We start from the raw sequence: 27,967 nt of genomic DNA, 5'->3' as shown, positions 1-27,967 counted from the left end.
TCCTTCCCTGAGGCACTTCTTTGCTAACTCAGAACTCAGGTGAACCTTGGTTTTTCCAGCTAATAGAGCCGAATGACCTCTAAGTGAGCATTATTTGGTCAGTATCACATACATGTCTCCTGTTTAGCTGACCTGGAACTATTTTAGGGTTTATATTTACGGTCATCTCCAGATCAATCTATTCCAACTACCTCAAAACAGTTCTGTGTTGTGATTTTTCAAAGATTTCAAAGAATCCTTGAATGTGGAAGCAGTAACTCTCACAGAGTCCTGCTCAGGAATCGAAGCCCAAGTTCCTGCTTTCCAACGTCACCACGTCAGGAAAAGGAAGTAGTTTCAAGGTCGATGGAGCAGACGTTTGAATGAGACAGCAGGAGATCGACTTACATACAAAGATTTAAATCTTCTTTGGTTATTAATCTGGAGCATCTGGACAGTCTGACCCCCTTATATGTGTGTGTCTGTTGGGAGAGATCGAAACAAACCATTCTGGGGTTTCTTTTGTCTTTCAGAGAGTCAAAATGTGGACGAGTGCGGTGAGAGGCTGAAGAGGATCCTGGAGTCTCCGAGCATCCCTCAGGCCAACCACCAGCTCCTGGTCCAGCTCAGCAGACACTTGGCCCGAGTCAGCCTGCACGGCCAGGCCAGCCCCCGGCTGCTGGGACAGGCCTTCGCCGACGTAATCTTCAAGCACTCTGCTCTCAGGTACTGAGCTTCGGTCATTCAGTCACTCCTAAATTATGTTAGGTTTAGTTAATTAAGTGCTTAGAAATGCACACTTGAGATTGTGTTAATCTCAGTAAAATAACAGGCCGGCTGAACCTTCTGTAGTGAACATTGATATGAAACCTAGTGCCTTTATTCATGTTTATAAACAGTTTATTAACTATTAAGAAAGTTGAATGAATGCAGCTGAATGAGTGAATGAATGCAGCTGATGACGATGAGCACAGGTGAGGTGAGTGAGGCTGATGGCAGGAGTGCGATCTAAAGGCTAAACTGCGAACTAAAGGCTAAACTGTAAACTAAAGGCTAAACTGTAAACTAAAGGCTAAACTGTAAACTAAAGGCTAAACTGCGAACTAAAGGCTAAACTGCGAACTAAAGGCTAAACTGCCAACTAAAGGCTAAACTGCCAACTAAAGGCTAAGCTGTAAACTAAAGGCTAAACTGCGAACTAAAGGCTAAACTGCGAACTAAAGGCTAAACTGCGAACTAAAGGCTAAGCTGTAAACTAAAGGCTAAACTGCGAACTAAAGGCTAAACTGCGAACTAAAGGCTAAACTGCGAACTAAAGGCTAAACTGTAAACTAAAGGCTAAACTGTAAACTAAAGGCTAAACTGTAAACTAAAGGCTAAACTGCGAACTAAAGGCTAAACTGCAAACTAAAGGCTAAACTGCAAACTAAAGGCTAAACTGCGAACTAAAGGCTAAGCTGTAAACTAAAGGCTAAACTGCAAACTAAAGGCTAAACTGCAAACTAAAGGCTAAACTGTAAACTAAAGGCTAAACTGCGAACTAAAGGCTAAACTGCGAACTAAAGGCTAAACTGCGAACTAAAGGCTAAACTGTAAACTAAAGGCTAAACTGTAAACTAAAGGCTAAACTGTAAACTAAAGGCTAAACTGCGAACTAAAGGCTAAACTGCGAACTAAAGGCTAAACTGCGAACTAAAGGCTAAACTGTAAACTAAAGGCTAAACTGTAAACTAAAGGCTAAACTGCAAACTAAAGGCTAAACTGTAAACTAAAGGCTAAGCTGCAAACTAAAGGCTAAGCTGCAAACTAAAGGCTAAACTATAAACTAAAGGCTAAACTGTAAACTAAAGGCTAAGCTGCAAACTAAAGGCTAAACTATAAACTAAAGGCTAAACTGTAAACTAAAGGCTAAACTGCAAACTAAAGGCTAAACTGCCAACTAAAGGCTAAACTTTACAGATGATGACAGAAAAACTGCAACAATCCGTTAAAAAGCGTCATTAAAAGGAAGCCAATCACTCTAAAGATGATAAAACCGGCGTCTTTTTCATCTGACACTTAAATGAACTCCAGACCAGTTGTTTTGTTTCGACATTATTTTGTATTTTCTCTGACACAGTGGACCAAACATGGCTTATATTTCCCACTCTGCGGTTTAAACTCCTGACATTATGAGACAGTGACTCCATTACAAAGGTGTAGCATCGCGCTTCACATCCAAACAGAACAATCACACGTTCAGGGACTTTCCACACAGCTGTGAATTATCAACCGTGCTTTTCTCTTCACATGTCCTGCGTAAATCTGTTCATTTTTCCGGCCGCAGTGCCTTCCCACAGTCTTTGGGCGGAGGGGGTATTCCCACTTCCTCCAGCGTTGTGAATCAGCTGGTTGAATAACCAAACAAGCCTTCTGGCTGGCTTAGGACCTGGATGAGAGCATCTTTTCAAACCGCTTCTCATTCCTGTGAAAAATCTCAAGTGAGAATTGAGTGAAGAGTGTTGTGATCCAACACAAAGAGCTGATGTTTTCATAGTAAGGGATCGGTTCTTGCTGGCAGGAAAGCCGGGCATGATATTTGGCTCAGCTGTAACATCAACATCCTGCAGTTAAAGAGCTGGATGGGAGAAGGCGGTGCTGATGATATTGTTGTGGTTCTCGGGAACTTTTTCCTCCTCGAAGCTGTGGAGGAATTCCTCCTCGAGCTGCTGTGGGTGTGTTTGGGAGATGGTCGGTGAGTCAGGAATGCTGATTGTTTTTGTAGCTGTGGTCAAACAATTAACCTCTGACGTGCACAGCGAGCAGATGAAGAGCAGGGCAGCGTGTCAGGCTATGTGTTGCAGATGTCTCGTTAGCTTATTTTACGTGTGTGGAAATGTTGATGGTTCTGGAGTAAACTCTGCAGTCCGTCACACTCTGGATACTGAAGGATTGTTGTGCACAGATCTTATGAAATCACCAACATAAATAAACAAGAGATGATGCCACTGAATTATCTGAACATACAGTTCTGTGTAAAAGTCCTGATTAATCCTCATTTCTTCACATATTTCCATAAAAACAGGAAGCAGCTGCAGAGATTCACTGAAACATGTTCAAACCTGAACATAAACCCAGAATCTGAGGCAGAAACAGAGTTTTTTATCAGTTCTCAGCAGCTTTAAAGTGAATCTCTGGTCTGAGCTCCTTTATTCTCCAACACAGCCTGAACTCTCTGAGACAAGCTTTCTGTCATTTCTTTAAGGAGTCTTCAGGAATAGTTCTCCAGGCTTCTTGAAGGACATCCCAAAGCTCTTCTTTGGATGTGGGCTGCCTTTTGTTCCGTTCTCTGTCAGATGATCCCACACTGCTTCAATAATGTTGAGGTCCGGGCTCTGGGGAGGATTCATCCCTCCATAAGACCTGTTGCCACTGATTTTCAGTCCACTTCTTGTGTCATTTGGCACAGCTCAGCCTTTTCTCCCTGTTTCCCTTCCTTAAGAACGGCTTCTTGACAGCCACCCTTCCATGGAGACCATTTCTGATGAGGCTTGGGCCAACAGTAGATGGATCAGCTGAAGGTCCAGATGCATCTCTCAGGTCCTGTCAGGTCACAGCTGGATTTTTTCCTCTTTCTTAAGGACATCACTTTCAGATCCTGTTCATCTGCTGTAGATAGTTTTTTAGGCCTGACACTTCTTCTTTTGTCCTCCACTTGTCCAGTTTCCTCAAATGTTTTAAGGACACACTGCACACCATGCTGAGATATGCCAAGTTTTCAGCTAATAGCTCTTTGGGAATCACCTTGTTGCTGCAGAAATCCTATTTTCTGTCTGTCAAACTGTGTTTTCTTTGCTGTTTTTCATAGATGCAGCTAAAGAAATGGGAACAAATGATGTGTCTTTGTGACAGGCTGCTGGGAACAAAGAGCCTAAAGATCCAGTTTAAAATGGCTTCTTTGCTAAGTTGTCTGTTCTGTGTCGACACAACACTGGTTCATCCCTTGAGTTAGGAGCCTTTTTTCTGCCTGAATGCTTCAAAGGTCAGAGTTAAGCGGCTGAACAAAGAAAAAAACACTGAAAATGCTCAGGAACAAGGATTGAAGATGAGGCAAAAAGCAAAAAAACTGTGAAAGAGCTTCAGAAAGCTGCAGAACTGTTGATCAGGACACTTTAAAGGTTGCAGGAGAGTCTGGTTGAAATTAGGTTGGATCAGGACTCTGGATCGGGACTTTTTGGGGGGTTCTGTGCACTAACTTTGTTTAAAACTTGAAGAAAAACAAGGTTTCAGCTTCATGTCTTTCATCAGTTCATCTTCTTCTTTCGGGACTTTTTCTGCTGACACAAACTTCTTTATTAGTTATTATTGTATCTGAACAGCCTGAAAAGATATTTAGAGGACAAACTGTCAGAAAGAAATGAGGCTGGATCAGGACTTTTGTTAAATTAGTTTTCCTTCTGTGCTTCAGAACTTCCTCGTTAAAAGCACATTAATGAGCTGCTGTTTTGCTTTACTGCCACAAACACAATCACTGTAATTTAGTCTGACTCGTGTCCACAGCCTCGTCCTGTTGTGCTGGAATACGATTTGTAGAAGTCAACATCTGCTGGGATTGTTTAGCCATGAAGTTGGTGTTCATATCTGAGTTTTTGTCCACAGTGCGGACGTGAACCTGGAGCATCACATCAGGATCTTTGAGGCTCTCATCACGAGCGGCGGCCTCATGGACGTGCAAGCTGCTCCTGGTAGGACGACACCAAACTTTCTCTTCACAACACATCTGTCTGCTTTGTCCCTGAACACATGCGGTACATTTTACTTGCATTTCTCTGGGTGGAAGCAGGAGTTTCTCTTTTTCTTCCCTGCTGAACCACAAACTGCAGCACAAAACACACATTTGGTTTGTGAAATATGAGGATTCATAAATGTTTCTGCTGAAGCTGCTGGGATCAATTCAGCATGAAGGGGGAAAGTCTGAATGTTCACAGATTCTGGTAACAAAACCCGATGGGTTCCTGGTGTTTTGTTGTTTGGAGGCTTTGAATGTGACTGTATGAGAAAAGATGAGATAAAGCTTTTACTTTGAAACTCTCTCATTAATGCCACCCAAAAAACAAAGGAATGAGGTGTAAAAAGTATCCTGCACTCATGAACCATTATAACCAGGCTGAAGGTCCAACGCTTCCTCTTTCTTTGCTCTGGGACTAAAACCCAGTGAGGGATTTGCTTTAAGTTTTCTTTGCGTAACCCCAGTGCCCCCCCCCCTCTTTGTTATATCACTGTTTGAGCTACTGCCACTGTTTGAAAACCTCACAGCGATCACTAATCGTCTCCTGCTGTAGCTTCAGACAGTGCCGTGTTTGGATTACAGAGGTTCAGTATGTATGTGTTGGACGGTTTAAACACCAGCGATCACTTTGCAGATATTGGCAGTCCATACAGAGCACAACTTTACTTTTTTAACTGGACTCCACTGGATTGAAAGGCTGCAGACAACAGCTCTCTGACTTTCTGCTGCTTCTTCCTGTCGTCTGAAGATGGGTTAGATTCCTGATATCCACTGACAAAGATGTTACTGCTTTAGGTATATTCTTTAGAAACATAGTTTATCTGTTTCGAAAATCAAATGTGGAACCAAGACTCCCAGCATGTGAATGGAGGTTGGAAGACAAAGGCTTGACGTAGCTCGCTAACACAATCAAGCTCTGTCTTGCTACCATTTAGTTGGAGAAAGTTATTTTCCATCTAGCATTTCATCTCCTGAAGGCAATTTAAGACATTGGTGACAGGTGGACACATGGATGAAAGTGGAGCCTATTAAAAACATATACAGGCAAATTAATTTGGCCCCAGAATTGAGCCCTGAGGTATTCCACAAGTGCTTGGTTGGAAGACAAAGGCTTGACGTGGCTAGCTAGTTGGGGACACAACACAATCAAGTTCTGTCTTGCTGCCATTTAGTTGGAGACAGTTATTTTCCATCTAGCATTTCATCTCCTGAAGGCAGTTTAAGACGTTGGTGACAGGTGGCCATAATATAGCAGTGAAATTATGAAAGTGGAGCCTATTAAAAACATATACAGGTAAATAAATTTGGCCCCAAAATTGAGCCCTGAGGTATTCCACAAGTGCTTTGTTGCCTTAGAGAAGGATCTACCTGTTAAATAGGAGGTAAAACATGACAGCAGGAATGAATTTATGATCTGCAAAAATTAAGGGAAGTAAATGGGATTGGACCTTAACCCAATGTCTTAAAATTACCAGTCCCCTCAAGTAATCCTATGTTGATGACTTCATCAACACTGACTGCTTTCCAGCACAGACTTATCTGCAGTTCCTACAACTAAAAAGTCTCATTCCAGAATGGCGCCGCCCTAGAGGCAGCCTGATGCAGCAGCAGTTTGAAACATCCTGGGTCTTTATTTGCATCTTCTTCAGCTTTTTTATGTGAAAACACAGATTTTTTTAAACATGTTTCTGGTTTGGACGCTGAGAGGCTGGAAGGACTTCTGTTTTTACGTCTGTTATTATCCGTAACCATGGCAACGGGAAAGTTGTTTACCTTTTGGAGCAAGAACCAAGCTTTTCCGAAGGTCAAGTAACGCCTGGAGTGAGACTCCAAATCAAGATGTGTTGAAGAGGAGACGTCTGGGATGCAGAGCAGGAACAAAATGGATAAAAAGGAGGTTTTTATGTGAGGTTCTTCATCCTGTGGTGTTCCTCCTAATATTTTCACTGTGTTGGGTAGAAATAAACAGCAACGTTAAGACTTTACTGTACATTTCTTACTCATTTTAGACATTACAACTGCTGAAGTCCAGCTGTGTGTGAGGATGAAACATTTGTAAAAGTATTGTCCCTGCTATCCCTGAGGTTTCTTTGGGTACCGATGTTGGTCGTCTTCAGCTGTGTGCCACCTAATTTCCTTCAGTAAGTTTTTCCCTACAGGTGCGTTGTTAAACTCTGAGAGCAAACCTGTGGAGGTTGATGTAAAGAAGGACTTGCACACAGAAGCTTTAACCCGAACGCGAGTCTTTGGTGCATGTCTGCAGAAATAAAATGTGCTGCAAAGATCAATCAGGCCCCATGAAGACAAAAGAAAGGTCAGACAGCAGGAGTGCAGCTGATTGCAAGCCAGTCTGCTGAGGTCACTGTGTGTGGGTCAGCGAATGTGAGGGTGTAAATGTCAGTCTGTGTGTGTTGTAGACTTCAGTGTTAAGACCTTGGTCGACATGTTGCTCGTACCAGTGATTAAAAAAGCTGCTCAGGGATTATGCTTCCTGAAAAGGTTGCTGGACCAGTGAGCAGATATGAGAAGGTTGAATTTTGACCAGCAGGCTGCACAAAATCAGCTTTGTCGTGTGGGTTTGATAAGCAGGCCAGATCTTTAATAAGCCAGAGAACAACATCTTCATTGTAACTGATAACATAGCCTTTGAGATTCTTTTTAAAAACTGGTATCTGATGGTTTGTTGGTATCTGATATGATGTTCCTGCTGCTATGATTTCAGCTGTTTCCTCCTCCTGTGACACCTCAGCCCCAGAAATCATGACGTATATATATATATATATATATATATATATATATAAGTATGAGTAAGCATAAGTACATAAATATGTTTTCCAATGAGTAGTCTTCTTGCATTTGCATATTGTGAGATTGTAATTTATCCCTCAGCTGTTGAGCAGCATTTATGTGACATGAAGGGAATCGTGAGGCATGAAAAATACAAAAATTTGTTAGCTTTTTTACCTAAATCCCCTTTTGACCTCTTTGTAAGTCTTGTGGCCAAGTAAATCGGTAGCTGCGTGTAGAAACATATGCTGATGTAGTTAACATGCAGATGTTTTAAATAAACTGCAACGTTTTGCACTGTGGGCCAATGCAGAACTGACTGCTGCTAATCCTGTTAGCATCTTTCAAGACTCTATTACCACCACGATTCTAACCTCTACTGATTATCTATTTTAAAGCCATGTAGAACAAAAGCTGTGTCTTTGTATTTAAAGATTTTGGAGATGTTAGATCTTTCATAGAATCACTTTGTTTTGAATCCAGTGATTCCTTTGTTTTCTGTTTTTGTTCACGTTAGCATGAGCGTTAGCATCGGCGTTAGCGTTAGCATTAGCTTTGAGGCACACTGGGTAAAAACTTTGTGGCTGTAAAACATCCGAAGGCCGCAAATCAGACTCTTGTTCTGTGGATATGTGGCATGGATGCAGGGGTTAAATGGCTTCTTCACTGCTTTTTATGAATGAGTGAAAATAAAGCAAAGTATAATTTAAGTAATCTCTTGCTAGAGTTTCTCCATCGGGTGTCTTCCTCTGTAATGTGTTTTGTCTTGTTTGACCCTGCCTCTCGACAGCTGGGATAAGATCCAGCCCCCAGCGACCCTAAATTAAGTTTAAGCAGGTATAGAAAATGAATTAATGAATGTTTTCTTGTTTATTCTGATATGTAGCATCTATACATGTAAGAATCATGGCTCTTTGTTAATGTGTGAGTCTATTTAATCTACAATAGGTTCAGACAAAGCTGAAAATTGAATTGTGGACATAAATGTGTGATTGATACGGCGTGGTTGTTGTTCATGTTTATGTTGGATTCAAACCTGGGGGCATAAATTGACTCCCAGGAGTTATCTTGATGGTCAGTGAGCTAACAGGCTCGGGAATGCATCATGTCAGGAAATGTGTTTTAGTTCACCTGTCACACATATTTGAGGCACTTTTTAAAAATGCTGCTCCAAGGAAAATGCGTATCGTGCACATTTCCATTCTGTGAGTAATTAGTGATCCTGGCATGGTCAGTCGAACAGGTTTGAATGTGTGTTTTTGTGTGTGTTGGGAGACGAGCTTACATCAGAGTAACAAAAGAAGCAGTGAGAGCTGCTTTGTGCTGTCTTTGAAGTGTCTTTTGTAACATCTCTTACACAACCCTCTCCATCTGTGAGGTGTCATTTGAAGCCGCAGAACCTTTGTGGAGCTTTGTACTTGGGGAATGATGTGGGAAATTACTCTGATGTAACAGTAGAATCTTTTATTCTCTCAGGAGCTCCGCCTGGATCTTCTGTAGTCATGTCATGAGTTTAGAATGTCCAGATTTACTCTGGTTAGGGATTATCTGCTAAAAAGCAGCTGCCAAATTAAGTAAGATTTATTCATGTAGCCTAATATCACAAATTTACGTTATGTGGCTTCGAAATCTGCCCGAACTTTGTCCTTAGTTACACTGAAAGAAACTAAGTTCAGCACAGGGGGGTCATTTTGAAGTAGCTCTCTTAAGGTCCCACCACAGCATTTCAGTCAGGCTGAGGTCTGGACTCTGACTGGACCATTGCAACACCTCGATTCTTTTCTTTTTCCCACATTCTGCTGTAGATCTGCTGCTGTGTTTGGGATCTTTGTCCTGTTGATGAGCCAGTTTCAGCCCAGCTTTAGCTGTGGGACAGATGGCCTCACATTTGACTCTAGAATACTTTGGTATCCAGAGGAGTTCATGGTGGACTCAATGACTGCAAGGTGCCCAGGTCCTGTGGCTGCAGAACCAGCCCAGATCATCAGCCCTCCACCACCGTGCTTGACAGCTGGTATGAGGTGTTTGTGCTGATATGCTGTGTTTGGTTTCCTCCAAACGTGCTGCTGTGCATTAGGACCAAACATCTCCACTTTGCTCTGGTCTGTCCAAAGGACATTGTTCCAGAAGTCTTGAGCTTTGTTCAGATGCAGCTTTGCAAACCTAAGCTGTGCTGCCATGTTCTTTTTAGAGAGAAGAGGCTTTCTCCTGCAGCCCTTCCAAACAAGCCATCCTTGTTCAGTCTTTTTCTAACTGTGCTGCCATGACCTTTGACCTTTAACATGCTAACTGAGGCCTGTAGAGTCTGAGATGTAGCTCTGGGCTTCTTCACCTTGGGGTGACCTTTAACCTTTAACATGCTAACTGAGGCCTGTAGAGTCTGAGATGTAGCTCTGGGCTTTTTCACCTTGGGGTGACCTTTAACCTTTAGCATGCTAACTGAGGCCTGTAGAGTCTGAGATGTAGCTCTGGGCTTTTTCACCTTGGGGTGACCTTTAACCTTTAACATGCTAACTGAGGCCTGTAGAGTCTGAGATGTAGCTCTGGGCTTCTTCACCTTGGGGTGACCTTTAACCTTTAACATGCTAACTGAGGCCTGTAGAGTCTGAGATGTAGCTCTGGGCTTTTTCAACTTGGGGTGACCTTTAACCTTTAGCATGCTAACTGAGGCCTGTAGAGTCTGAGATGTAGCTCTGGGCTTTTTCACCTTGGGGTGACCTTTAACCTTTAACATGCTAACTGAGGCCTGTAGAGTCTGAGATGTAGCTCTGGGCTTCTTCACCTTGGGGTGACCTTTAACCTTTAGCATGCTAACTGAGGCCTGGAGAGTCTGAGATGTAGCTCTGGGCTTCTTCACCTTGGGGTGACCTTGCTGGGACGTCCACTCCTGGGAAGATTGACAGCTGTCCTGAATGTTTTCCACTTGTGAATAATCTTTCTCTCTGTAGAATGATGGACTCCAGATAGTCTGGAAATGGCCTTATAACCCTTCCCAGACTGATGGGAGCAGCAGCTGCTTCTCTGAGATCATTGCTGGTGTCTTTCCTCCTTGGCATCGTGTTAAACTGACAGAACTCCTGCTTTTATAGAGCTGCTCACACTGACTGAGGATCAGTTAATCAGAGCATTGATCAGCAGCTCCTGGCTGCTTCTTACCCTCTTACCCCAGTGAGGGTTCACTTAGTTTTTTACACCCTGCTGCTGTGTTTTTGACGTTAAATGTCAGTGAGAGACATTTTTTGTTGTCCTGATGGAAAAGGTTTTCTTTTCTTTTCTTTTTCTTGTGATTGTCATTTCTCTTGGTCTGAAAACATGACTCATCAGTCTTCTGACAAGTTCATTATCACCGAAACTGGAATTATTCGGTTTTCATTTCAAGTGTTTTCCATTTCTCACATTTATTGTCACAGTTTTTATTCCTGGGTTTAGTGATATAATTAATCAAATGTCAGCCACCCTCTGTGCTTCCACTGATCTGTTCGCTCATCCGATGGCTGTGATGGTGTTTCAGGACAGGGTCTGAGCCTCTTTCTGTTTGATGAATGCGTGCAGAGGAGGAGAGACGGGCTGAAATCCAGAGGTCAGGTTCATGTGAGAGCATTTTTCTCACCCATTAGCTCCCCCGCCTCCCCTCCACGCAGCATTAGTGGAGGTCAGGGGTCACCGCAGTGCTTGTTGGCTGTATGTTAACCCCTCTGCAGAGGCTTGTGTGGCCGGTGACCCCCCAGGAGAGTGGCCCTCTGAGTCTGTCTGCAAAATGGCCTCTGAATATACGACCGGCACTCCACCTGAGTGCTCCTTGTCCTGTTTCACTGGCAGATGGATAAAAAAAGGGAGGATTGTAAGCTCCCAAACAGATCCATTCACATTCTGGTCGTCTCCTTCTTTGGATACAAGCTTTTTTCCTCCCCAGGCACGCAAACCACGCCTGAAGCTGGGTGTGAAAACAACACAGAACAGGCTTCACACACTCTTATGTGCTCTCTGTTGGCTGATAACGAGGATTCGATGATAAAATCAACAATGGGGAGACCAGCGCTTCATTTAGTCTTCTTGAAGGATCCTTCTGGTTAAACCTGGGTTTCTGCTGTGGTGAACCTGTGTTTGAATGAAAGAAAGACGTTATTTTTTCACTACATTTGCTTTTGATTTAATTTATAAACTCCATTTCCATTTGGAAAAAAAATGGACAATTAATTTGTTAATTAGTTTATTTATTTAACTTTCCAAATAGATGATTTTCAGCCTCTTCACTGACCAACTTTATTATATTCAGAACCAGATCCAGAACTCACTGAAAGCTGCTCCAGACTCATGTTTCCATCCTTCAGCTTCCTTTAATGACTCTTTTTAATGCTTTGAACTGAGTTTTTCACAGGAATCTGAGTCCATTCCTGCTGAAATAACCACAGAAGTCACCTTGATGGCAGCATCTGTCTCTCCAGAACTCCAACATCCAGCTGTGCATCAGTGGTACCTTCACCCAGATGAAGCCCTCCATGCCCTGGACTCTGCTGCAGCCCCAGACCATCACAGACGCTGGCTTTAAACCTTCCTCTGAGAACAGCTGGATGCTCTTTCTCAGCAGTTTTTCCCAGAAGCAGCTGAAACGTGGACTCATCTGCCCACAGAACACGTGTCCACTGTCTTTCTGTCCCTCTGAGATGAGCTGGAGTCCAGAGAACTGGGCCGTGGTTCTGCTCAGAGCTGATATATGGCTTCCTCCTGGTGTGATGCAGCTTCAGCTCACATTTCTGGCTGCAGCCGTGGACTGTGTTGAGTGGAAATGCTTTTCCCAGCTCCTCCTGAGCCCATGTGGCTGTATGGATCATGGTGGCCTGACGGTTTCTCCTGCAGTGCTGCCTGAGGGCTCCGAGCTCATCCAGCAGGGCTTTCTGTCCTTGGCCTTTCCACACTGAGACTTCCCCAGACTCCCTGAATCTGTTCCCAATATCCTGCTCTGTAGATGCTGAAAGACCAAAGTTCTTTCCAGTCTGACTCTGAGGAATATTTCCTGAACTTATTGATGATTCTCTGATGGAGTTTGGCCCAAAGCGGTGAGCCACGACCCATCCTTGTTGGAGAGGCTGAACCTTTGGTGGAAGCTGCTTTTATACCCAATCCTGACACCCTCACCTGTCAGCAGGTAACCTGCTGGTTGGAGAAGCTCCAGAAGCTGTTGCTGTAGATTCTATAAACTTTCTGTCTTTCTTTGACTCTACAGCAGCTTTTAGAGTGTTTTGCTGCATTAAACTAGATTTCTTTTGATTTTCCAAATACATAAAAATTGGTCAGTGAAGCAGCTTAAACCTGCTCAGAAAAGACAAAACAGGAGGATAAAATGTTTTTCTCTCATTCGATATGAGTCAGTGTGAGATTGGAAAGAACATTTTGAAAGGCTGAAAACTAGATTTCTGAGTGAAATTAGATAAAACTGGAGCTAACAGACGATAAGGTTCGAGCTTATGTTAGAAGAAAGAATTCTTTATCTCTGCTTCTGTGTCTTTTCCTCTGATCTCTCCAGCATCTGATGTTTATTCTTGTCTTCCTTCTCTTCTTCTTCACTTCCTGTTGTCTTCCTTCTCTTCTTCTTCACTTCCTGTTGTCTTCCTTCTCTTCTTCTTCACTTCCTGCTGTCTTCCTTCTCTTCTTCTTCACTTCCTGCTGTCTTCCTTCTCTTCTTCTTCACTTCCTGTTGTCTTACTTCTCTTCTTCTTCACTTCCTGTTGTCTTCCTTCTCTTCTTCTTCACTTCCTGTTGTCTTCCTTCTCTTCTTCTTCACTTCCTGTTGTCTTCCTTCTCTTCTTCTTCACTTCCTGTTGTCTTCCTTCTCTTCTTCTTCACTTCCTGCTGTCTTACTTCTCTTCTTCTTCACTTCCTGTTGTCTTCCTTCTCTTCTTCTTCACTTCCTGTTGTCTTCCTTCTCTTCTTCTTCACTTCCTGTGACACTTTTCTTGCTGCTGTGTCTGACTCTGGGGCTGATTTTTGATTGTTTTTTACTGTTTTAACTGTTTTAACTGTGTTTCTGAGGGTTTTTATCTCGTTGTTGGCGTTTAAAACAAATTAAAGTTTGAAACCAAAGTAATAAAACACACATCTGAGCAGCCGTGGGTGAGTTTCACAGCAACTTTCCACACTGAGACTTCCCCAGACTCCCTGAATCTGTTCCCAATATTCTGCTCTGTAGATGCTGAAAGACCAAAGCTCTTTACAGTCTGACTCTGAGGAATATTTCCTGAACTTATTGATGATTCTCTGATGGAGTTTGGCACAAAGCGGTGAGCCACGACCCATCCTTGTTGGAGAGGCTGAACCTTTGGTGGAAGCTGCTTTTATACCCAACCCTGACACCCTCACCTGTCAGCAGGTAACCAGCTGGTTGGAGAAGCTCCAGAAGCTGTTGCTGTAGATTCTATAAACTTTCTGTCTTTCTTTGACTCTACAGCAGCTTTTAGAGTGTTTTGCTGCATTAAACTAGATTTCTTTTGATTTTCCAAATACATAAAAATTGGTCAGTGAAGCAGCTTAAACCTGCTCAGAAAAGACAAAACAGGAGGATAAAATGTTTTTCTCTCATTCGATATGTGTCAGTGTGAGATTGGAAAGAACATTTTGAAAGGCTGAAAACTAGATTTCTGAGTGAAATGAGATAAAACTGGAGCTAACAGACGATAAGGTTCGAGCTTATGTTAGAAGAAAGAATTCTTTATCTCTGCTTCTGTGTCTTTTCCTCTGATCTCTCCAGCATCTGATGCTTATTCTTGTCTTCCTTCTCTTCTTCTTCACTTCCTGTTGTCTTCCTTCTCTTCTTCTTCACTTCCTGTTGTCTTCCTTCTCTTCTTCTTCACTTCCTGTGACACTTTTCTTGCTGCTGTGTCTGACTCTGGGGCTCGTTTTTGGTTGTTTTTTACTGTTTTAACTGTTTTAACTGTGTTTCTGAGGGTTTTTATCTCGTTGTTGGCGTTTAAAGCAAATTAAAGCTTGAAACCAAAGTAATAAAACACACATCTGAGCAGCCGTGGGTGAGTTTCACAGCAACTTTCCACACTGAGACTTCCCCAGACTCCCTCAATCTGTTCCCAATATTCTGCTCTGTAGATGCTGAAAGACCAAAGTTCTTTCCAGTCTGACTCTGAGGAATATTTCCTGAACTTATTGATGATTCTCTGATGGAGTTTGGCACAAAGCGGTGAGCCACGACCCATCCTTGTTGGAGAGGCTGAACCTTTGGTGGAAGCTGCTTTTATACCCAATCCTGACACCCTCACCTGTCAGCAGGTAACCTGCTGATTGGAGAAGCTCCAGAAGCTGTTGCTGTAGATTCTATAAACTTTCTGTCTTTCTTTGGCTCCAGAACATTTGGTTCTGTTGCTCTGAAGTTCCATCTTTATCCTTTTCTGTCGCTCCTGCAAAGAATTTAACTCCCAAAAGTCTGTCTTTGATCTAATGTGAAACACGCAGAATAACTCTGGAGCCGACTGTCCAACAGTGCGTGAGGACAAGTTTATAAGTGATAATAATGTAAAGGTATGGGTGTGAAATCGATGGATGTTCCTCATGTGTGGCTGAAAACAGACAATGTGTCGGGTTCACGGTTCAGTTCATGCCCTTTCTGTCCCAGTGGGGGGAAAGTGCCAGCTTAACATCCAGTATAATCCTGCTGTCCAGGGTCAGCAGCAGGGCACAAACACACCGTACTGTAACATGTGAATATGTGCAGGGCATCGTGGTTGTGTAATGTGATTAGGGTCAAATGAGCTGTCAGCTTTTTGCAGCAGCATTTATCACTTTGTCAGTATTTGTGACGGAGCTCAGTCAGGGGTTACGTGGCTTCGTGCACACACACAAACGCAGGTTTTTTTGTTGTTTCCCACCATCCCAAAAGAAGCCAACTGGTCAGTGGCTGCAGGTTTTCCATGAGCCAAAACTCTGAAATGATAGAAAAGGCTTGACTCAAATGGTGAGGTCGATTTTACCGCCCCGAATCACAGCTTTCCTTGTTGTCTTCCACACTTTTACTGCCTTTTGTAGAATTAAATTACTCTTTACTCTCATTGCCGGGGCATCCCTAAACCGGTCCTTCAAATAACTCTCAATCAACCACAGATACATGCAGTCTGATGACGATTTAATAAGCCCCACGTTCATGTTTCTGTATTTATCAGACGCTTTTATCCAGAGCGACTTACAAATGAAGATATAACAGCTTTATAAAAGCTAACAATAAGCTACATAGAAGGAACCCAGGAGTCCGACTCTGTCAGAGGGGACAGAGCAGAGATAGGGTGCAGGCATAGAAGGAAGTGCAGAAAGATAAAGTGCAGAGATAGAGGGGGGAGGGAAGTACAAGGTAAGTGCTGGGATAGGAGATGCTCTCTGAAGAGCTGGGTTTTCAGGAGCTTCTTGAAGATAGACAGGGACGCCCCTGTTCTGGTAGCGCTCGGTAGGTCATTCCACCATCGTGGGACGACACATGAACAGAGTTTGGATTGTCTTAGGCGTGGTGTAGGAGCTGCTAGACGACAATCCTGGGACCAACGGAGGGACCCAGTTGGGACAGAAGCCTTTGCAAGAGCATTCAAGTAGATGGAGCCGTTCCATTAAGCTCTTTGTAGCTAACATCAGGGACATCACCTCCTCCAAATGACACTGCAGGACACCAAGTTTCAACCTAACCTACTTATTTCTCCAACAAAAGGAGGATAAGGAGCACAGAGTTGGTTCTGTGTTGGTTAGAATGTTATATGTTTATGCATTTAGCATATATTATTATTATTATATTGTATTTATCAGACGCTTTTATCCAAAGCGACTTACAGGTAGGCAGGTAGGGTAAGGGGCTCTTGCCTAAGGACCCTACTGGAGGTAATACCTTTCATGCAGGGGATTTGAACTCAGGTCTCCCACATGGAAGGTGGCAATCATACCACTACACTATCCAGTCCGGAAGAGCTAGAGAAGCCAAAGGCCTCTGCGAGGGCTGGGAATCGAATCCAGGTCAACTGCTTGGAAGGCAGCTAGAAAGAGATGCATGAACATTTACAGTTGGCAGGTCAGTCCAGCACCGGACTCTGCAGCAGCACCAAGAAGCCGTGCTGCTGGAGTAGATGCAGGATGTGGTTTAACTCGTCTTGCTGAAATATGCAACGCCTTCCCTGAAGGAGACGTCGTCTGGATGGGAGCAGATGTTGCTCTGAATCCTCTTTATGCCTCTCAGCATTGATGATTATCTAAAATGGATAGATTTTATGTTGCACTGCAGAAGTTTTGCATCTAAAAGGTAAAAAGTCAGAGATGTCCTGTTCCCCACAGCATCGCTCAGCCCTGCTCAGCCTCATCCTCAGCTCAGACTAATGGAAGATGATCCTATAACACCCATCATCCAGCACGCCGCTGTGCTCGAGTTGTTTTATGATGTACTCTCCTCTGGTTAATGTCCAAACTCTGCTGTAATGTGCTCATGTAAAGCTTGAATTAACACCAAACAGCTCCTGGCTGCAGCGTTTATCCCTTCATATGTAATTCCAGGGATCATGAGGTCATGGAAGCTACACCTGCCCCCTCCCTCCACCTGTTTCCTCTTGTTTTTAACAGCCTTTTTTAATCCTGTCTCACGTTGCTTTTGGAAGGACAGTCACTGCCATCTTTAACATGCATTTTCCAGCTTTTTGGACCTGGTCATCACAGACAGAATCTGTTCTGACTTCACTGAATCCTACTTTTCAGTCTTGTGTTGTGAGGAGAAAAAGTTGGGATCAGTTTCTGGTGAAATTGTGTTATTTTCTCCGCACTGCAGTGAACTTTTGACCCAAAGTGGTAATGATGTACATAACAGTGTGATAAAATGAAGACGGTGCAATGTAGCAATTAAAAAAGCTTGTTTTTGCTTCGGCTCGGCAGGACAGCATGTGAGCACACTCCCCTGTAAGCGGAGGTGTGTGTCTCCACCAGCTGTGGGAGGCATTTGCTCTGCTGAAGGGCAAATGTGATGTAAAGAATATGAGGCGGGGATGGATGGTTGAGCTGAATCCAGCCGTGAATATCAATGTGTGGCTTCCAGTCGGCGTCTCTGTCTGCCACCGCCTCCTCTTCTCTTTGTTCATCTATTGTTCATCCTTCTGACGTCACCTGAAGCAGCCCGAGGCAGAAGCTCCACTTCATGGCATGAAAGGACGCTGTGTGACCAAGTGAAACCAGGAGCGTTCTTTTCTGTACAATATTAGCAAAATGCTTCTAGATGTGTCAGAGCGGAATATGCTGCCTGTAATTATTAATATCCAAGGGTAGGTTTGAATAAAAAGGTATCCGCAAATTCCTTAAATCACTGGTTCCATATGTTCCAGCTGAATATTCACAGTCAACAAGTCGCGCAAACAAAGTAACCGAATAAACCGTCTTTAAACACGACGGATTTGCTGTAAGTTACAGGAAGCAGGAGGGGAAATTTATTCTATTTATACATGTTGTTGTGTCTAAAGTAACGATCAAAAAGGCATCATTAAGTTGACTGTGGTGGAGACCTCAAAGAGTCCCGACCCAGAGTCCCGACCCAGAGTCCCGACCCAGAGTCCCGACCCAGAGTCCCGACCCAGTGTCCTGAACCAGAGTCCCGACCCAGAGTCCCGACCCAGAGTCCCGACCCAGTGTCCCGACCCAGTGTCCCGGTCCAGTGTCCCGGTCCAGAGTCCCGGTCCAGAGTCCCAGTCCAGAGTCCCAGATCCAGAGTCCCGACCCAGAGTCTCGAACCCAAAGTCCCGACCCAGAGTCCATACCCAGTGTCCCGGTCCAGAGTCCCGGTCCAGAGTCTCGAACCCAAAGTCCCGACCCAGAGTCCCTACCCAGAGTCCCGGTCCAGAGTCCCGGTCCAGAGTCCCGGTCCAGAGTCCCGGTCCAGAGTCTCGGTCCAGAGTCTCGACCCAGAGTCCCGACCCAGAGTCCCGACCCAGAGTCCATACCCAGAGTCCCGACCCAGAGTCCCGACCCAGAGTCCCGACCCAGAGTCTCGACCCAGAGTCCCGTTTCAGTCTAATTTGACCCGACCCATTTTATAGGGCCGTACCTTTAAATGTGGGATCAAGGAGCAGGAGGGTGGTTAAATGATCAGTCCTCAGCTGATTGGACGGGAGGAGCTGGGATTGGACTTAATTTATGTGGTTTTTGCCTTCCTTTCACAGGGATCCGTTGCTTTCTGGCAGATGAATAATCCTGTTTTTAAATCAGACCCACTGCTTTGGCCTCCTGACTCAGCCCTGTGTGAATTAGTAATGAGTTTATCACTTTACCTCTGGGCAGCTCTGGGCTGATCAGGATGCACGAAGCACTTCTTTCTGACTTTATTTCAGTTTGGAGCACCGGGTGGCCTTGGAAGGCTTTGTGGTTACGGTCTCCGGGGTTTCGCGATGATGTGAGCTAGGCCTCTGCGCACTTTGGCCAACTTTAGGAACTCAGGCACCCAAGGTCGCCTTGTTTTCATATTCATGTCTCAGCATCCTCTCTGGCCTCCCATCATCTCACTCTCGTCTCTAACTTCATCTGAATTACACTAAATTCATTTTTGTGTCATCTTAAACTGAAAGAAATCCACAACAAAAGGTCATTTTGTTTCTTTCACCACTCGTATGACCAATGATGGAGCCGACATTGTTCAGCAGAATGTCTCTAAAACTCATCTCAGTCCTCTTCAGTGTTGCATAGAATCGTCTCTAGATGTGTCTTATTATTAGTTTTCCTTTTAAAGTTTGATTAGAACCAGTTTACTAAGAAATAACCGTCCTCGGTCCAAAACACTGCCTCTGAAAATATTCAATTATGTTTATTCATATTCCGGGACTCTGAGCAGATTCTCTTGAATATCTTTGCATTAAAGAAGGTTTTTAGGAAATCTTTAGAGTACTTTTACATATTTGCTTCTCGTTACCTCAGCAGGGATCAAAGGGCGACCGATGGTACGCCGACCCTGCAGATGTGATGGCGTCTGCCCATTCTTTACCAATCAAGCATGTTTAGAGGTGGTGTATGTTATGTTTATGTTTATGCATTTAGCATAAACATAAAACATTACAGGTAGGCATGTAGGGTAAGGGGGTCTTGCCTAAGGACCCCTACTGGAGGTAATACCTTTCATGCAGGGGATTTGAACCCAGAGCTCCCACACAAAAGGTGGCAATGATACCACTACACTATCCAGTCCGTTTAGAGGTGGTTTAGAGGTGGTTTAGAGGTGTGTTTAGAGGTGGTTTAGAGGTGGTTCGGAGGTGGTCCGGAGGTGGTTTGGAGGTGGTTTAGAGGTGGTTTAGAGGTGGTTTGGAGGTGGTTCAGAGGTGGTTTAGAGGTGGTTTTGAGGTTATTTTAGAGGTGTGTTTAGAGGTGGTTTAGAGGTGTGTTTAGAGGTGGTTTAGAGGTGTGTTTAGAGGTGGTTCAGAGGTGTGTTTAGAGGTGGTTTGGAGGTGGTTTGGAGGTGGTTTAGAGGTGTGTTTAGAGGTGGTTCGGAGGTGGTTCAGAGGTGTGTTTAGAGGTGTGTTTAGAGGTGGTTTAGAGGTGGTTTAGAGGTGTGTTTAGAGGTGGTTCGGAGGTGGTTGAGAGGTGGTTTAGAGGTGTGTTTAGAGGTGGTTCGGAGGTGGTTTTGAGGTTGTTTAGAGGTGTGTTTAGAGGTGTGTTTAGAGGTTGTTTAGAGGTTGTTTAGAGGTTGTTTAGAGGTGGTTTGGAGGTGTGTTTAGAGGTGTGTTTAGAGGTGGTTTAGAGGTGTGTTTAGAGGTGTGTTTAGAGGTGGTTCGGAGGTGGTTCAGAGGTGGTTTAGAGGTGTGTTTAGAGGTGGTTCGGAGGTGGTTGGGAGGTGTGTTCGGAGGTGGTTGGGAGGTGGGTTTGGAGGTGATGTAGAGGTGGTTCAGCTCCAGAATCCCGATCCTGAAGTCATGGAGTCAGTTTCAGAGCAGAATCAGCAGTTTAAGTAATCAATCAGCTGATGATACAGTTTGACACGACGAGTTTTTCCAACCTACTTCTAAAAAGAGCTTTTTGTCTTATTTTTGCTTGAATTCAACCTAAAAACTGTTATTAATTTAATATCTGGCATCACTTTCCCTCCATGCTGGTATCATAGTTTCAGTTTCGGGTCGTTTTTCTTTGTTATCCAAACTAAAATCGGGCCGCTGTGCTTTCAGTGAGTTCTGGCGACAGACTTTAACAGCCATCACTGCCTGAAGGTCAGAGGCACTTCATGTGCGAGATGTGAAACCGAACCGATATTACGAGGACGGAGACGGATAAAAGTGAGAGTGAAAGAAAGAAGAAGCCATTTCCTGCTCGGGTTCCTATAAAGACACAATCTCGCCTCCCTGCTGGAGGTTTACGGGCCGCCGGGGAGCTGAGGGGCGGAGCTTTGACACAGCAGAACCACAGGTGACTGTAATCTGTTGGATCTCATGATCCACGGGTGTGTTGTAGGTTCACGCACACACATCCAGGCCATATGTCCTGATGCGTTTGTGGTGCCTTGGAGGGATCAATTGTAATGAGTTTTGTATTCTCAGTAGAACCATAAAGATTGCCTCTGCTTATTTCAGGGCTCTGGAAACACATCTGCTCGGCTATCATTTGCAAGCTGGCACTGGTTCAGTTCAACATCTTTACACAGGTGAAAGATGTCCAAAGGTCTGAAGTATTCTGTTTATGATGCGTTTAATCAGACGGATCATCGTGGCCCCGACCTCAGAGCTGCACCTCTTCCTATCGGCTGCTTTGAAAGGTGTTTTTTGTCCTCTTTTACATCGAAGATGTAACTTAAATGCTCCTCTGAGAGTTCATCCATCCGGACATTTTCTATACCCGGTTAATCCAGCTGCCATCGAACACCTGAACATGGACAGGTCCCCATAAGTCATGAAATACTGAACACAAACCATGTAAAACCACAGAAATGCTAACAAATGTTTCAGAATAAATGTTTCAGAATAAAGAACGACCCATCGCTCCATTTTCTGTACCCGCTGAATCCAGCTCAGGGTCGCCTATCCCAGCTGTCATTGGGCGACACCCTGGACAGGCCACCAGTCCAATCAATCACTTTGGTTTAATTTTTCTTGTATTTGAGTCCTGCTAAACCTCATTATGGCATCAAATCACCAGCTCTGTGGAAAGTGAGTGAATACAAGCTGCTTTTAGTGATATTCAGTGTTCAAATCATTGTCTTCCTCTGTCAGAAATGGTATAAAAAAAACACGTAGCCATCAGTGTTTTGCATAAAAATGGGCCTGAGATGTGAGGAAATGGCTGCTGTGGATATTTCACCGGCAACGTCTTATTAAAGCCTCCAAGGAGAAGTTTAACTGGGGTGAAGACGGCTTCAGGAGTGTCTACCAAGCACCAGGAGCGTCTCCATATGAGGAAGCCACTTCTAGGGCAGGCTGAACATCAGCAGAACGTACCAGGACCAGGCAGCAGAAGGTTGGCAGGAGGTTATATCCTCAGATGAAACCCCGGTCCGTCTAATTGGGACATCTGGAAATCGGTTTTCTGAAGAAGAACGGCTGAAGAAGTCCTTTATCGTGCCAATAGTGAGACACCCTGGGACTACATATGTGGATGGTTCATCCAAGAGAGTGTGCTCACACAGAGCTCTGCCCCAAAACTCTGCTATCAATAAGGAATGTTATGGAAATGTTCTCCAAAAGCAACTTCTTCCAATGACCCAAGAGCAGTTTGGTGAAAATGTCAGATTTTCCCACAGTGAAGCATCCTGTCACAATGCAAAAGAGATTTTAAAAAGTGGCTTAAACTTCATCACATTGGAAATGTGGATCAGTGGCCTGGAGGCGACAGAAACCCACAAACCAGGATTAGCTTTAGGTTTGGATGTTTAAATGTGGCTTTTTATTCTTTTTCAGTGTGTAACAGAAACAAATAGAAAATATTCCGTCCGGGAGCTTAAAAGCAAAGATTGTGAGATGCTAATGTGCAGAAAAGCAGAGATGTTGCAGCGTTGTGAGAACAATAATGTGCTCCCTGAACATTTAAGCATGTCATCCTTTTCCAGTTGACCCCATAGATTAAATTATCACCAGCAAATGAGCCTAAATGAGGCTTTTAAATTGAAAAATCAGGGGTTAAACTGGGTGTTGTTTGCACATATCGGTGTTGTGTTGAGAGGAATTTTAGCTTCAGGCAGCGTGACGTAAATAGTGGAGCGGGAGGAAGATGCTCCTGTTGGAGCTCACGGGAGGAAATGCTCGCTCAGATGTGGTGAGATGCGTTTAACGCATCATTAACACGGGTCATTATCGCTGCGAGCTGGAGAGGAGGAGTGTGAGGGAGCTTTATCGGCCAGTGAGTGTGCGATGAGACGATCTGAAATAGAAGCCAAACGCTGTATCCTCACTGATTTTTGTGCTCTACAGTTTTCTGCTGAATATTTGTCGTTTGACAGCGTCTCACCTGCATGATTCAGCCGGTGTTTGTGTACAGCAGGCTGCTCTGACCTCATAGTTGGCTTCAGTTCAGAGCCTGCAGCTAACCACAGATGTCCTCTCCTCCCGTTTCTTTCTTCAGCAGTAATGCTTCTCCTCTTTCCTTCCTGATTCCTCTGCAGCCCTCAGCAGCTCAGTAGATGTACATCCTCCATTTACCCGTCCCACAGCCTCCTTTTTCCCTCGGTCTCTATCTAATTGTGCCTTCTGAGATGAAACAGATCCCTGCAGGAGAAAATGCACGAGGTTTGGGTTACTAACATATCAAAACTAAGGTTAATAAAGGGATCAGAAACACCTGGCAGCAAATTAACTGCAGTGGAATCAGAGCCTTGCATCAAATAAAATGTATGATAACAATAATAATTGCAGACTGACCTCTAAAGTCAGTGTGAGAGTCCAAATTAACAGGAAATTAACTCCCCAGTGGAATCAGAGCCCTGCATCAATGTGAGTTCACAACGATTGCTACTATTTAAACAGCGGCCTACAGACTGGATGACATACTTCAGTCTGAAAGCGGCCTAAACACGACCTGCTGGGGACAGCAGGTAGTAACGTAAAAAGATACCCGGATGTAAAGGTGGAGTTCAGGGAGGAACTACGGTTGGAAGGTGCTACTCAAATGAATCTGGGCTGCAGAGATGCTCCAGGATTCCACCATCTGTTGTTAACCAGCTCTGTGATCCTCCTCCTTTACTGTTAGCGCTCTGTCTGCAGTCTCTGTCTGCCCGGATAGTCTTAAAGCTGAGCAGAGAGCTGTTAGAGTTGTTCCTGCAGCCAGGTCCAGGATTCCACCATCTGTTGTTAACCAGCTCTGTGATCCTCCTCCTTTACTGTTAGCGCTCTGTCTGCAGTCTCTGTCTGCCCGGATAGTCTTAAAGCTGAGCAGAGAGCTGTTAGAGTTGTTCCTGCAGCCAGGTCCAGGATTCCACCATCTGTTGTTAACCAGCTCTGTGATCCTCCTCCTTTACTGTTAGGGCTCTGTCTGCAGTCTCTGTCTGCCCGGATAGTCTTAAAGCTGAGCAGAGAGCTGTTAGAGCTGTTCCTGCAGCCAGGTCTCTGCCTGATATTCCTGCTGTGTCCTCATCAGGGCTCCGAGCTCGTCCATTTTATCCAGCAGAGATCTCACATTTCCCCTGATGATTAAAGGAAGAAACGCTTTAAACTTCCTCCTCCTTTTCCTCCATTTTGTTCCTGCTCTGCATCCCAGACGTCTCCTCTTCAACTCATCTGGATTTGGGGTTTTATTCCAGGCGTTACTTGGGCTTTGGAAAACTGAGAATTGTCAGAGTTACCAGCAGAAATCCTTCCAGCTCAGAAAAATGCTCCAGAAATCATGTGAAAATCATCTTTTTACTGAAGAAGATGCAAAGAAAGACTGTCCAGAGCTGCTGCCTCTGAGGTGCTGCCACAGGGTATCTGGTCACATGAAGATATGGATATTAAAGAGTTTTTCCAACAACAACTTGGATACAACTTAGAGAGCTGACAGATTAACTCAAGTAGCACAGGGGCTGGTTCAGGAGGCAGGACAGAGTCGGCTGTAAGGTGGTATCAATCTGTGGAGGTGAGCTGAGCTGAGCTGGAAGCTGCAGCTTTAACAGCCAACGTTCCCTCTGTGGTCATCAGGCGTGACCAAAAGGACGTGTTCATGAAGACACTCAGAAGATGAAGTCTGGGCCTCTTCCTCTTCCACTCTGTTCCCACTGCCACTTGATCTGGGATAAGTGGTAGAAAAAGATTAAATATGAACCGCCTGAAATTAAAAGAATCCGCAGTGGTTGCAGAATGAATTGTTCTCAGCTTGTCATGTGATCAGAACGTCTCCTCGCTTGGCTCTCAGGCGGCGAGCATATTGTTGGACTTCTTATCAGGCGACTGAGAGGAGCTGATCTGCCCGGAGCTGCTCTCACAGCCCTCTTATTAAATTAGCTTTTCAATGAATTCAACGTGCAGACTTTTAATTCCGGACTTTCTAACTAATCTTATTAGCTTCATTCTGCCGCGACCCGCCTCGACCTGAAGGGATTCCCCTTGATGTGCACATATCTGCAGAAGAATGAGCGCACAACAAACAATGGACTGAAGCAGTTTCCTATTTAATTAATCAAACCGGGGAGAGGTTGGGGCTGTGGATTAATCCTGTCACATATCAGATAATGGCTTTCATATGTCACCTTAAAGGTTTCTGCTTTGTTGCCCTGGGGTCACTTCAGGCTTCAGCTCACAGCCTGTTAAAGTCAGACACTTTCCAGAAGAAGCCTCCCTGTTCTTTAGAGCTTTAATGGAAGATTCTCGAACTTTTCAACCTCAAACTTTGTAAATTATCAGTCAACAGTCAACCGAACAGCTGCATAGAAACACGTCAGACTCAGTAAATGGGCTTTTATTTGCACCTGCCTGGCTCAGATTCAGACTCAGGCATGTGAAAAAGAAAGTGCACCCTCTTCTTATAAGGATGAAGGTCTCAGGAATGATTTCAATTCAATTCAATTCAACTTTATTTATAAAGCGCCAGATTACAACAATTGTCATCTCAAGGCACTTAAGTAATAAAGTCCAATTCAAGCCAATTGGAATTCAATTCATTGTAATCATAATCCAATTAATTCATATGGAGCCAATTCAAAATTAATATCCGAGCTAAGGAAACCAACAGAACCAGAACCAGGAAGAAACCTCTGGCAGAACCAGAACCAGGAAGAAACCTCTGGCAGAACCAGACCCAGGAAGAAACCTCTGGCAGAACCAGACTCAGGAAGAAACCTCTGGCAGAACCAGAACCAGGAAGAAACCTCTGGCAGGACCAGAACCAGGAAGAAACCTCTGGCAGAACCAGAACCAGGAAGAAACCTCTGGCAGGACCAGAACCAGGAAGAAACCTCTGGCAGAACCAGAACCAGGAAGAAACCTCTGGCAGAACCAGAACCAGGAAGAAACCTCTGGCAGAACCAGAACCAGGAAGAAACCTCTGGCAGAACCAGACTCAGGAAGAAACCTCTGGCAGAACCAGAACCAGGAAGAAACCTCTGTCAGAACCAGAACCAGGAGGAAACCTCTGACAGAACCAGAACCAGGAAGAAACCTCTGTCAGAACCAGAACCAGGAAGAAACCTCTGGCAGAACCAGACTCAGGAAGAAACCTCTGGCAGAACCAGGAAGAAACCTCTGGCAGAACCAGAACCAGGAAGAAACCTCTGGCAGAACCAGGAAGAAACCTCTGGCAGAACCAGAACCAGGAAGGGTGGCCATCCACCTCGACCAGCTGGGGTTTGAGAAGACAGAAAAGAGGGAAAAGAGGGGGGAAAAACACCATAACACCATTCAAAGGATACCTGCTGGAACAGGGAAACACAAGTTAATAACCACAATAATGTCACATGGACATAAAATCATTTTAGAAATTAAAAAGAGAGCAAAGTGAGGAAAGGTGTGACAGATGAGGTCCCCCAGCAGTCTAAGCCTATAGCAACTATAGAGCCCATAAGTCTGATAAAGCAGCTGAAGGCCGTTTGGGTCAAGAAGAGGCTGTGAAATTAGTTCTGGAGCAGACTTACTGACAGAATGAGAAGGATCCAACAGGTGAACTTTGGACATCTCAGGGAAGACGATTGTTGTTCACATCTGGAGTCAAACCAGGCAACACCAAGCTCATTTGTTCTGAAGTAAACTCTGATAACTGTCTTCTGCAGGCAAACATCCTGGTTTTATCAGGTTAATGTTGGGGGAATTTACCCTCTAATCTGAAGTTAGCTGGGATTTTTCTCCTAATTCTAACAAAACCACGAACAGAGAAGGAAGCATCATGAAACTAATGAAATCAGAGGCCCTCGTCACACCATGTGGATAAAGATCTGTGCACGTTTCATAGAGTTGATGAATCAGTTTTGTGGATTAAAAGTTATGAATCTGACTTTCTAGTATCATAAACACCAAACACAGTTTGTGATGCTACCAGAAGAAACTGCATCTTTTCATCTCTTTGCCCTTAAAGGTGACATTTTATGACCTTTTTTAACGAGTTAGCAGCAGATGTTGGTGTACGTCATCTTCATTAGCTAAGCTGTTAGCGTTAGCTTCAGCTAACAAAGTAATGTGGGAACAATAATGTTCATCTTTCAGAAAGGAACAGCAGTAACTCCTTAGAAGTTGGTGTACGTCATCTTCATTAGCTAAGCTGTTAGCGTTAGCTGCTGCTAAAGCAGGAAATAAATCAGTAAATAAACCATGAGGAGTTATTTCATTAGCTAAGCTGTTAGCGTTAGCTGCTGCTAAAGGAAGAAATAAATCGGTAAATAAACCATGAGGAGTTATTTCTCAGATGCTTCCATTTCCCTGCTCTGAAGTTCAGGCTCTGAGAGTTGGAACTGATCCTCTTTGTGGCTCAGTTCCTTCAGTCCAGCGTTGAACTGAACCAAGTTGTTAAAACAGTGGGATGAAAAGTGTCTGCTGCACATTCACAGTCTTTAGCTAACTCTGCTGGAACATTAGCCTCAGATATAGTTTATCCACTGGGCTCTTATATCCTCTGAGGCTGCTGCTGGATGGAAGATGCATGCTCCTCAGTGCAGCTGACAGCAGAACATTTCCACCAGAAGCTGGCTTCATCCGTCCAGCAGGGTGGGTGTGAGGGGGCGGGGCTTAGCACAGGAGGCGGAGCCAACTTAAGGAGTGACGTACTTTAGAAATGAAAATCAGAACGGCTCGTTAAAGGAGGAACTTTCACACAAAGGGAACTAAATAAATACCAGGGTTGTGTTTTTGGGGAGTTTTACACCTGCTGGTGACTTCAGACGCCCTGATATATGCTCCCAGGAACAGGAAGAAGGAGTTTTACACTTCAGACGCCCTGATATATGCTCCCAGGAACAGGAAGAAGGAGTTTTACACTTCAGACGCCCTGATATATGCTCCCAGGAACAGGAAGAAGGAGTTTTACACTTCAGACGCCCTGATATATGCTCCCAGG

General features: G+C 44.3%; 1 protein-coding gene across 1 annotated transcript in view; it reads left to right on the top strand.

Moving 5' to 3' along the window:
* Positions 1–527: 527 nt before the first annotated feature.
* Positions 528–27,967, top strand: part of pik3r3b (phosphoinositide-3-kinase, regulatory subunit 3b (gamma)) — a 118,685-nt gene continuing 91,245 nt past the window's right edge. Inside the window, exons 1-2 of the mRNA XM_072388832.1 lie at positions 528–705; positions 4,618–4,703. Of these exons, the coding sequence (XP_072244933.1) occupies positions 4,682–4,703 (22 nt within the window). The 5' untranslated portion in view covers positions 528–705; positions 4,618–4,681. The remainder of the gene's footprint in view (positions 706–4,617; positions 4,704–27,967) is intronic.

This window comes from Leuresthes tenuis, unplaced genomic scaffold (assembly GCF_036924035.1).
Source record: "Leuresthes tenuis unplaced genomic scaffold, fLeuTen1.0.hap1 SCAF_7, whole genome shotgun sequence".
Classification (NCBI taxonomy): domain Eukaryota; kingdom Metazoa; phylum Chordata; class Actinopteri; order Atheriniformes; family Atherinopsidae; genus Leuresthes; species Leuresthes tenuis.
This window is presented reverse-complemented; position numbering and strand designations above follow the sequence as displayed.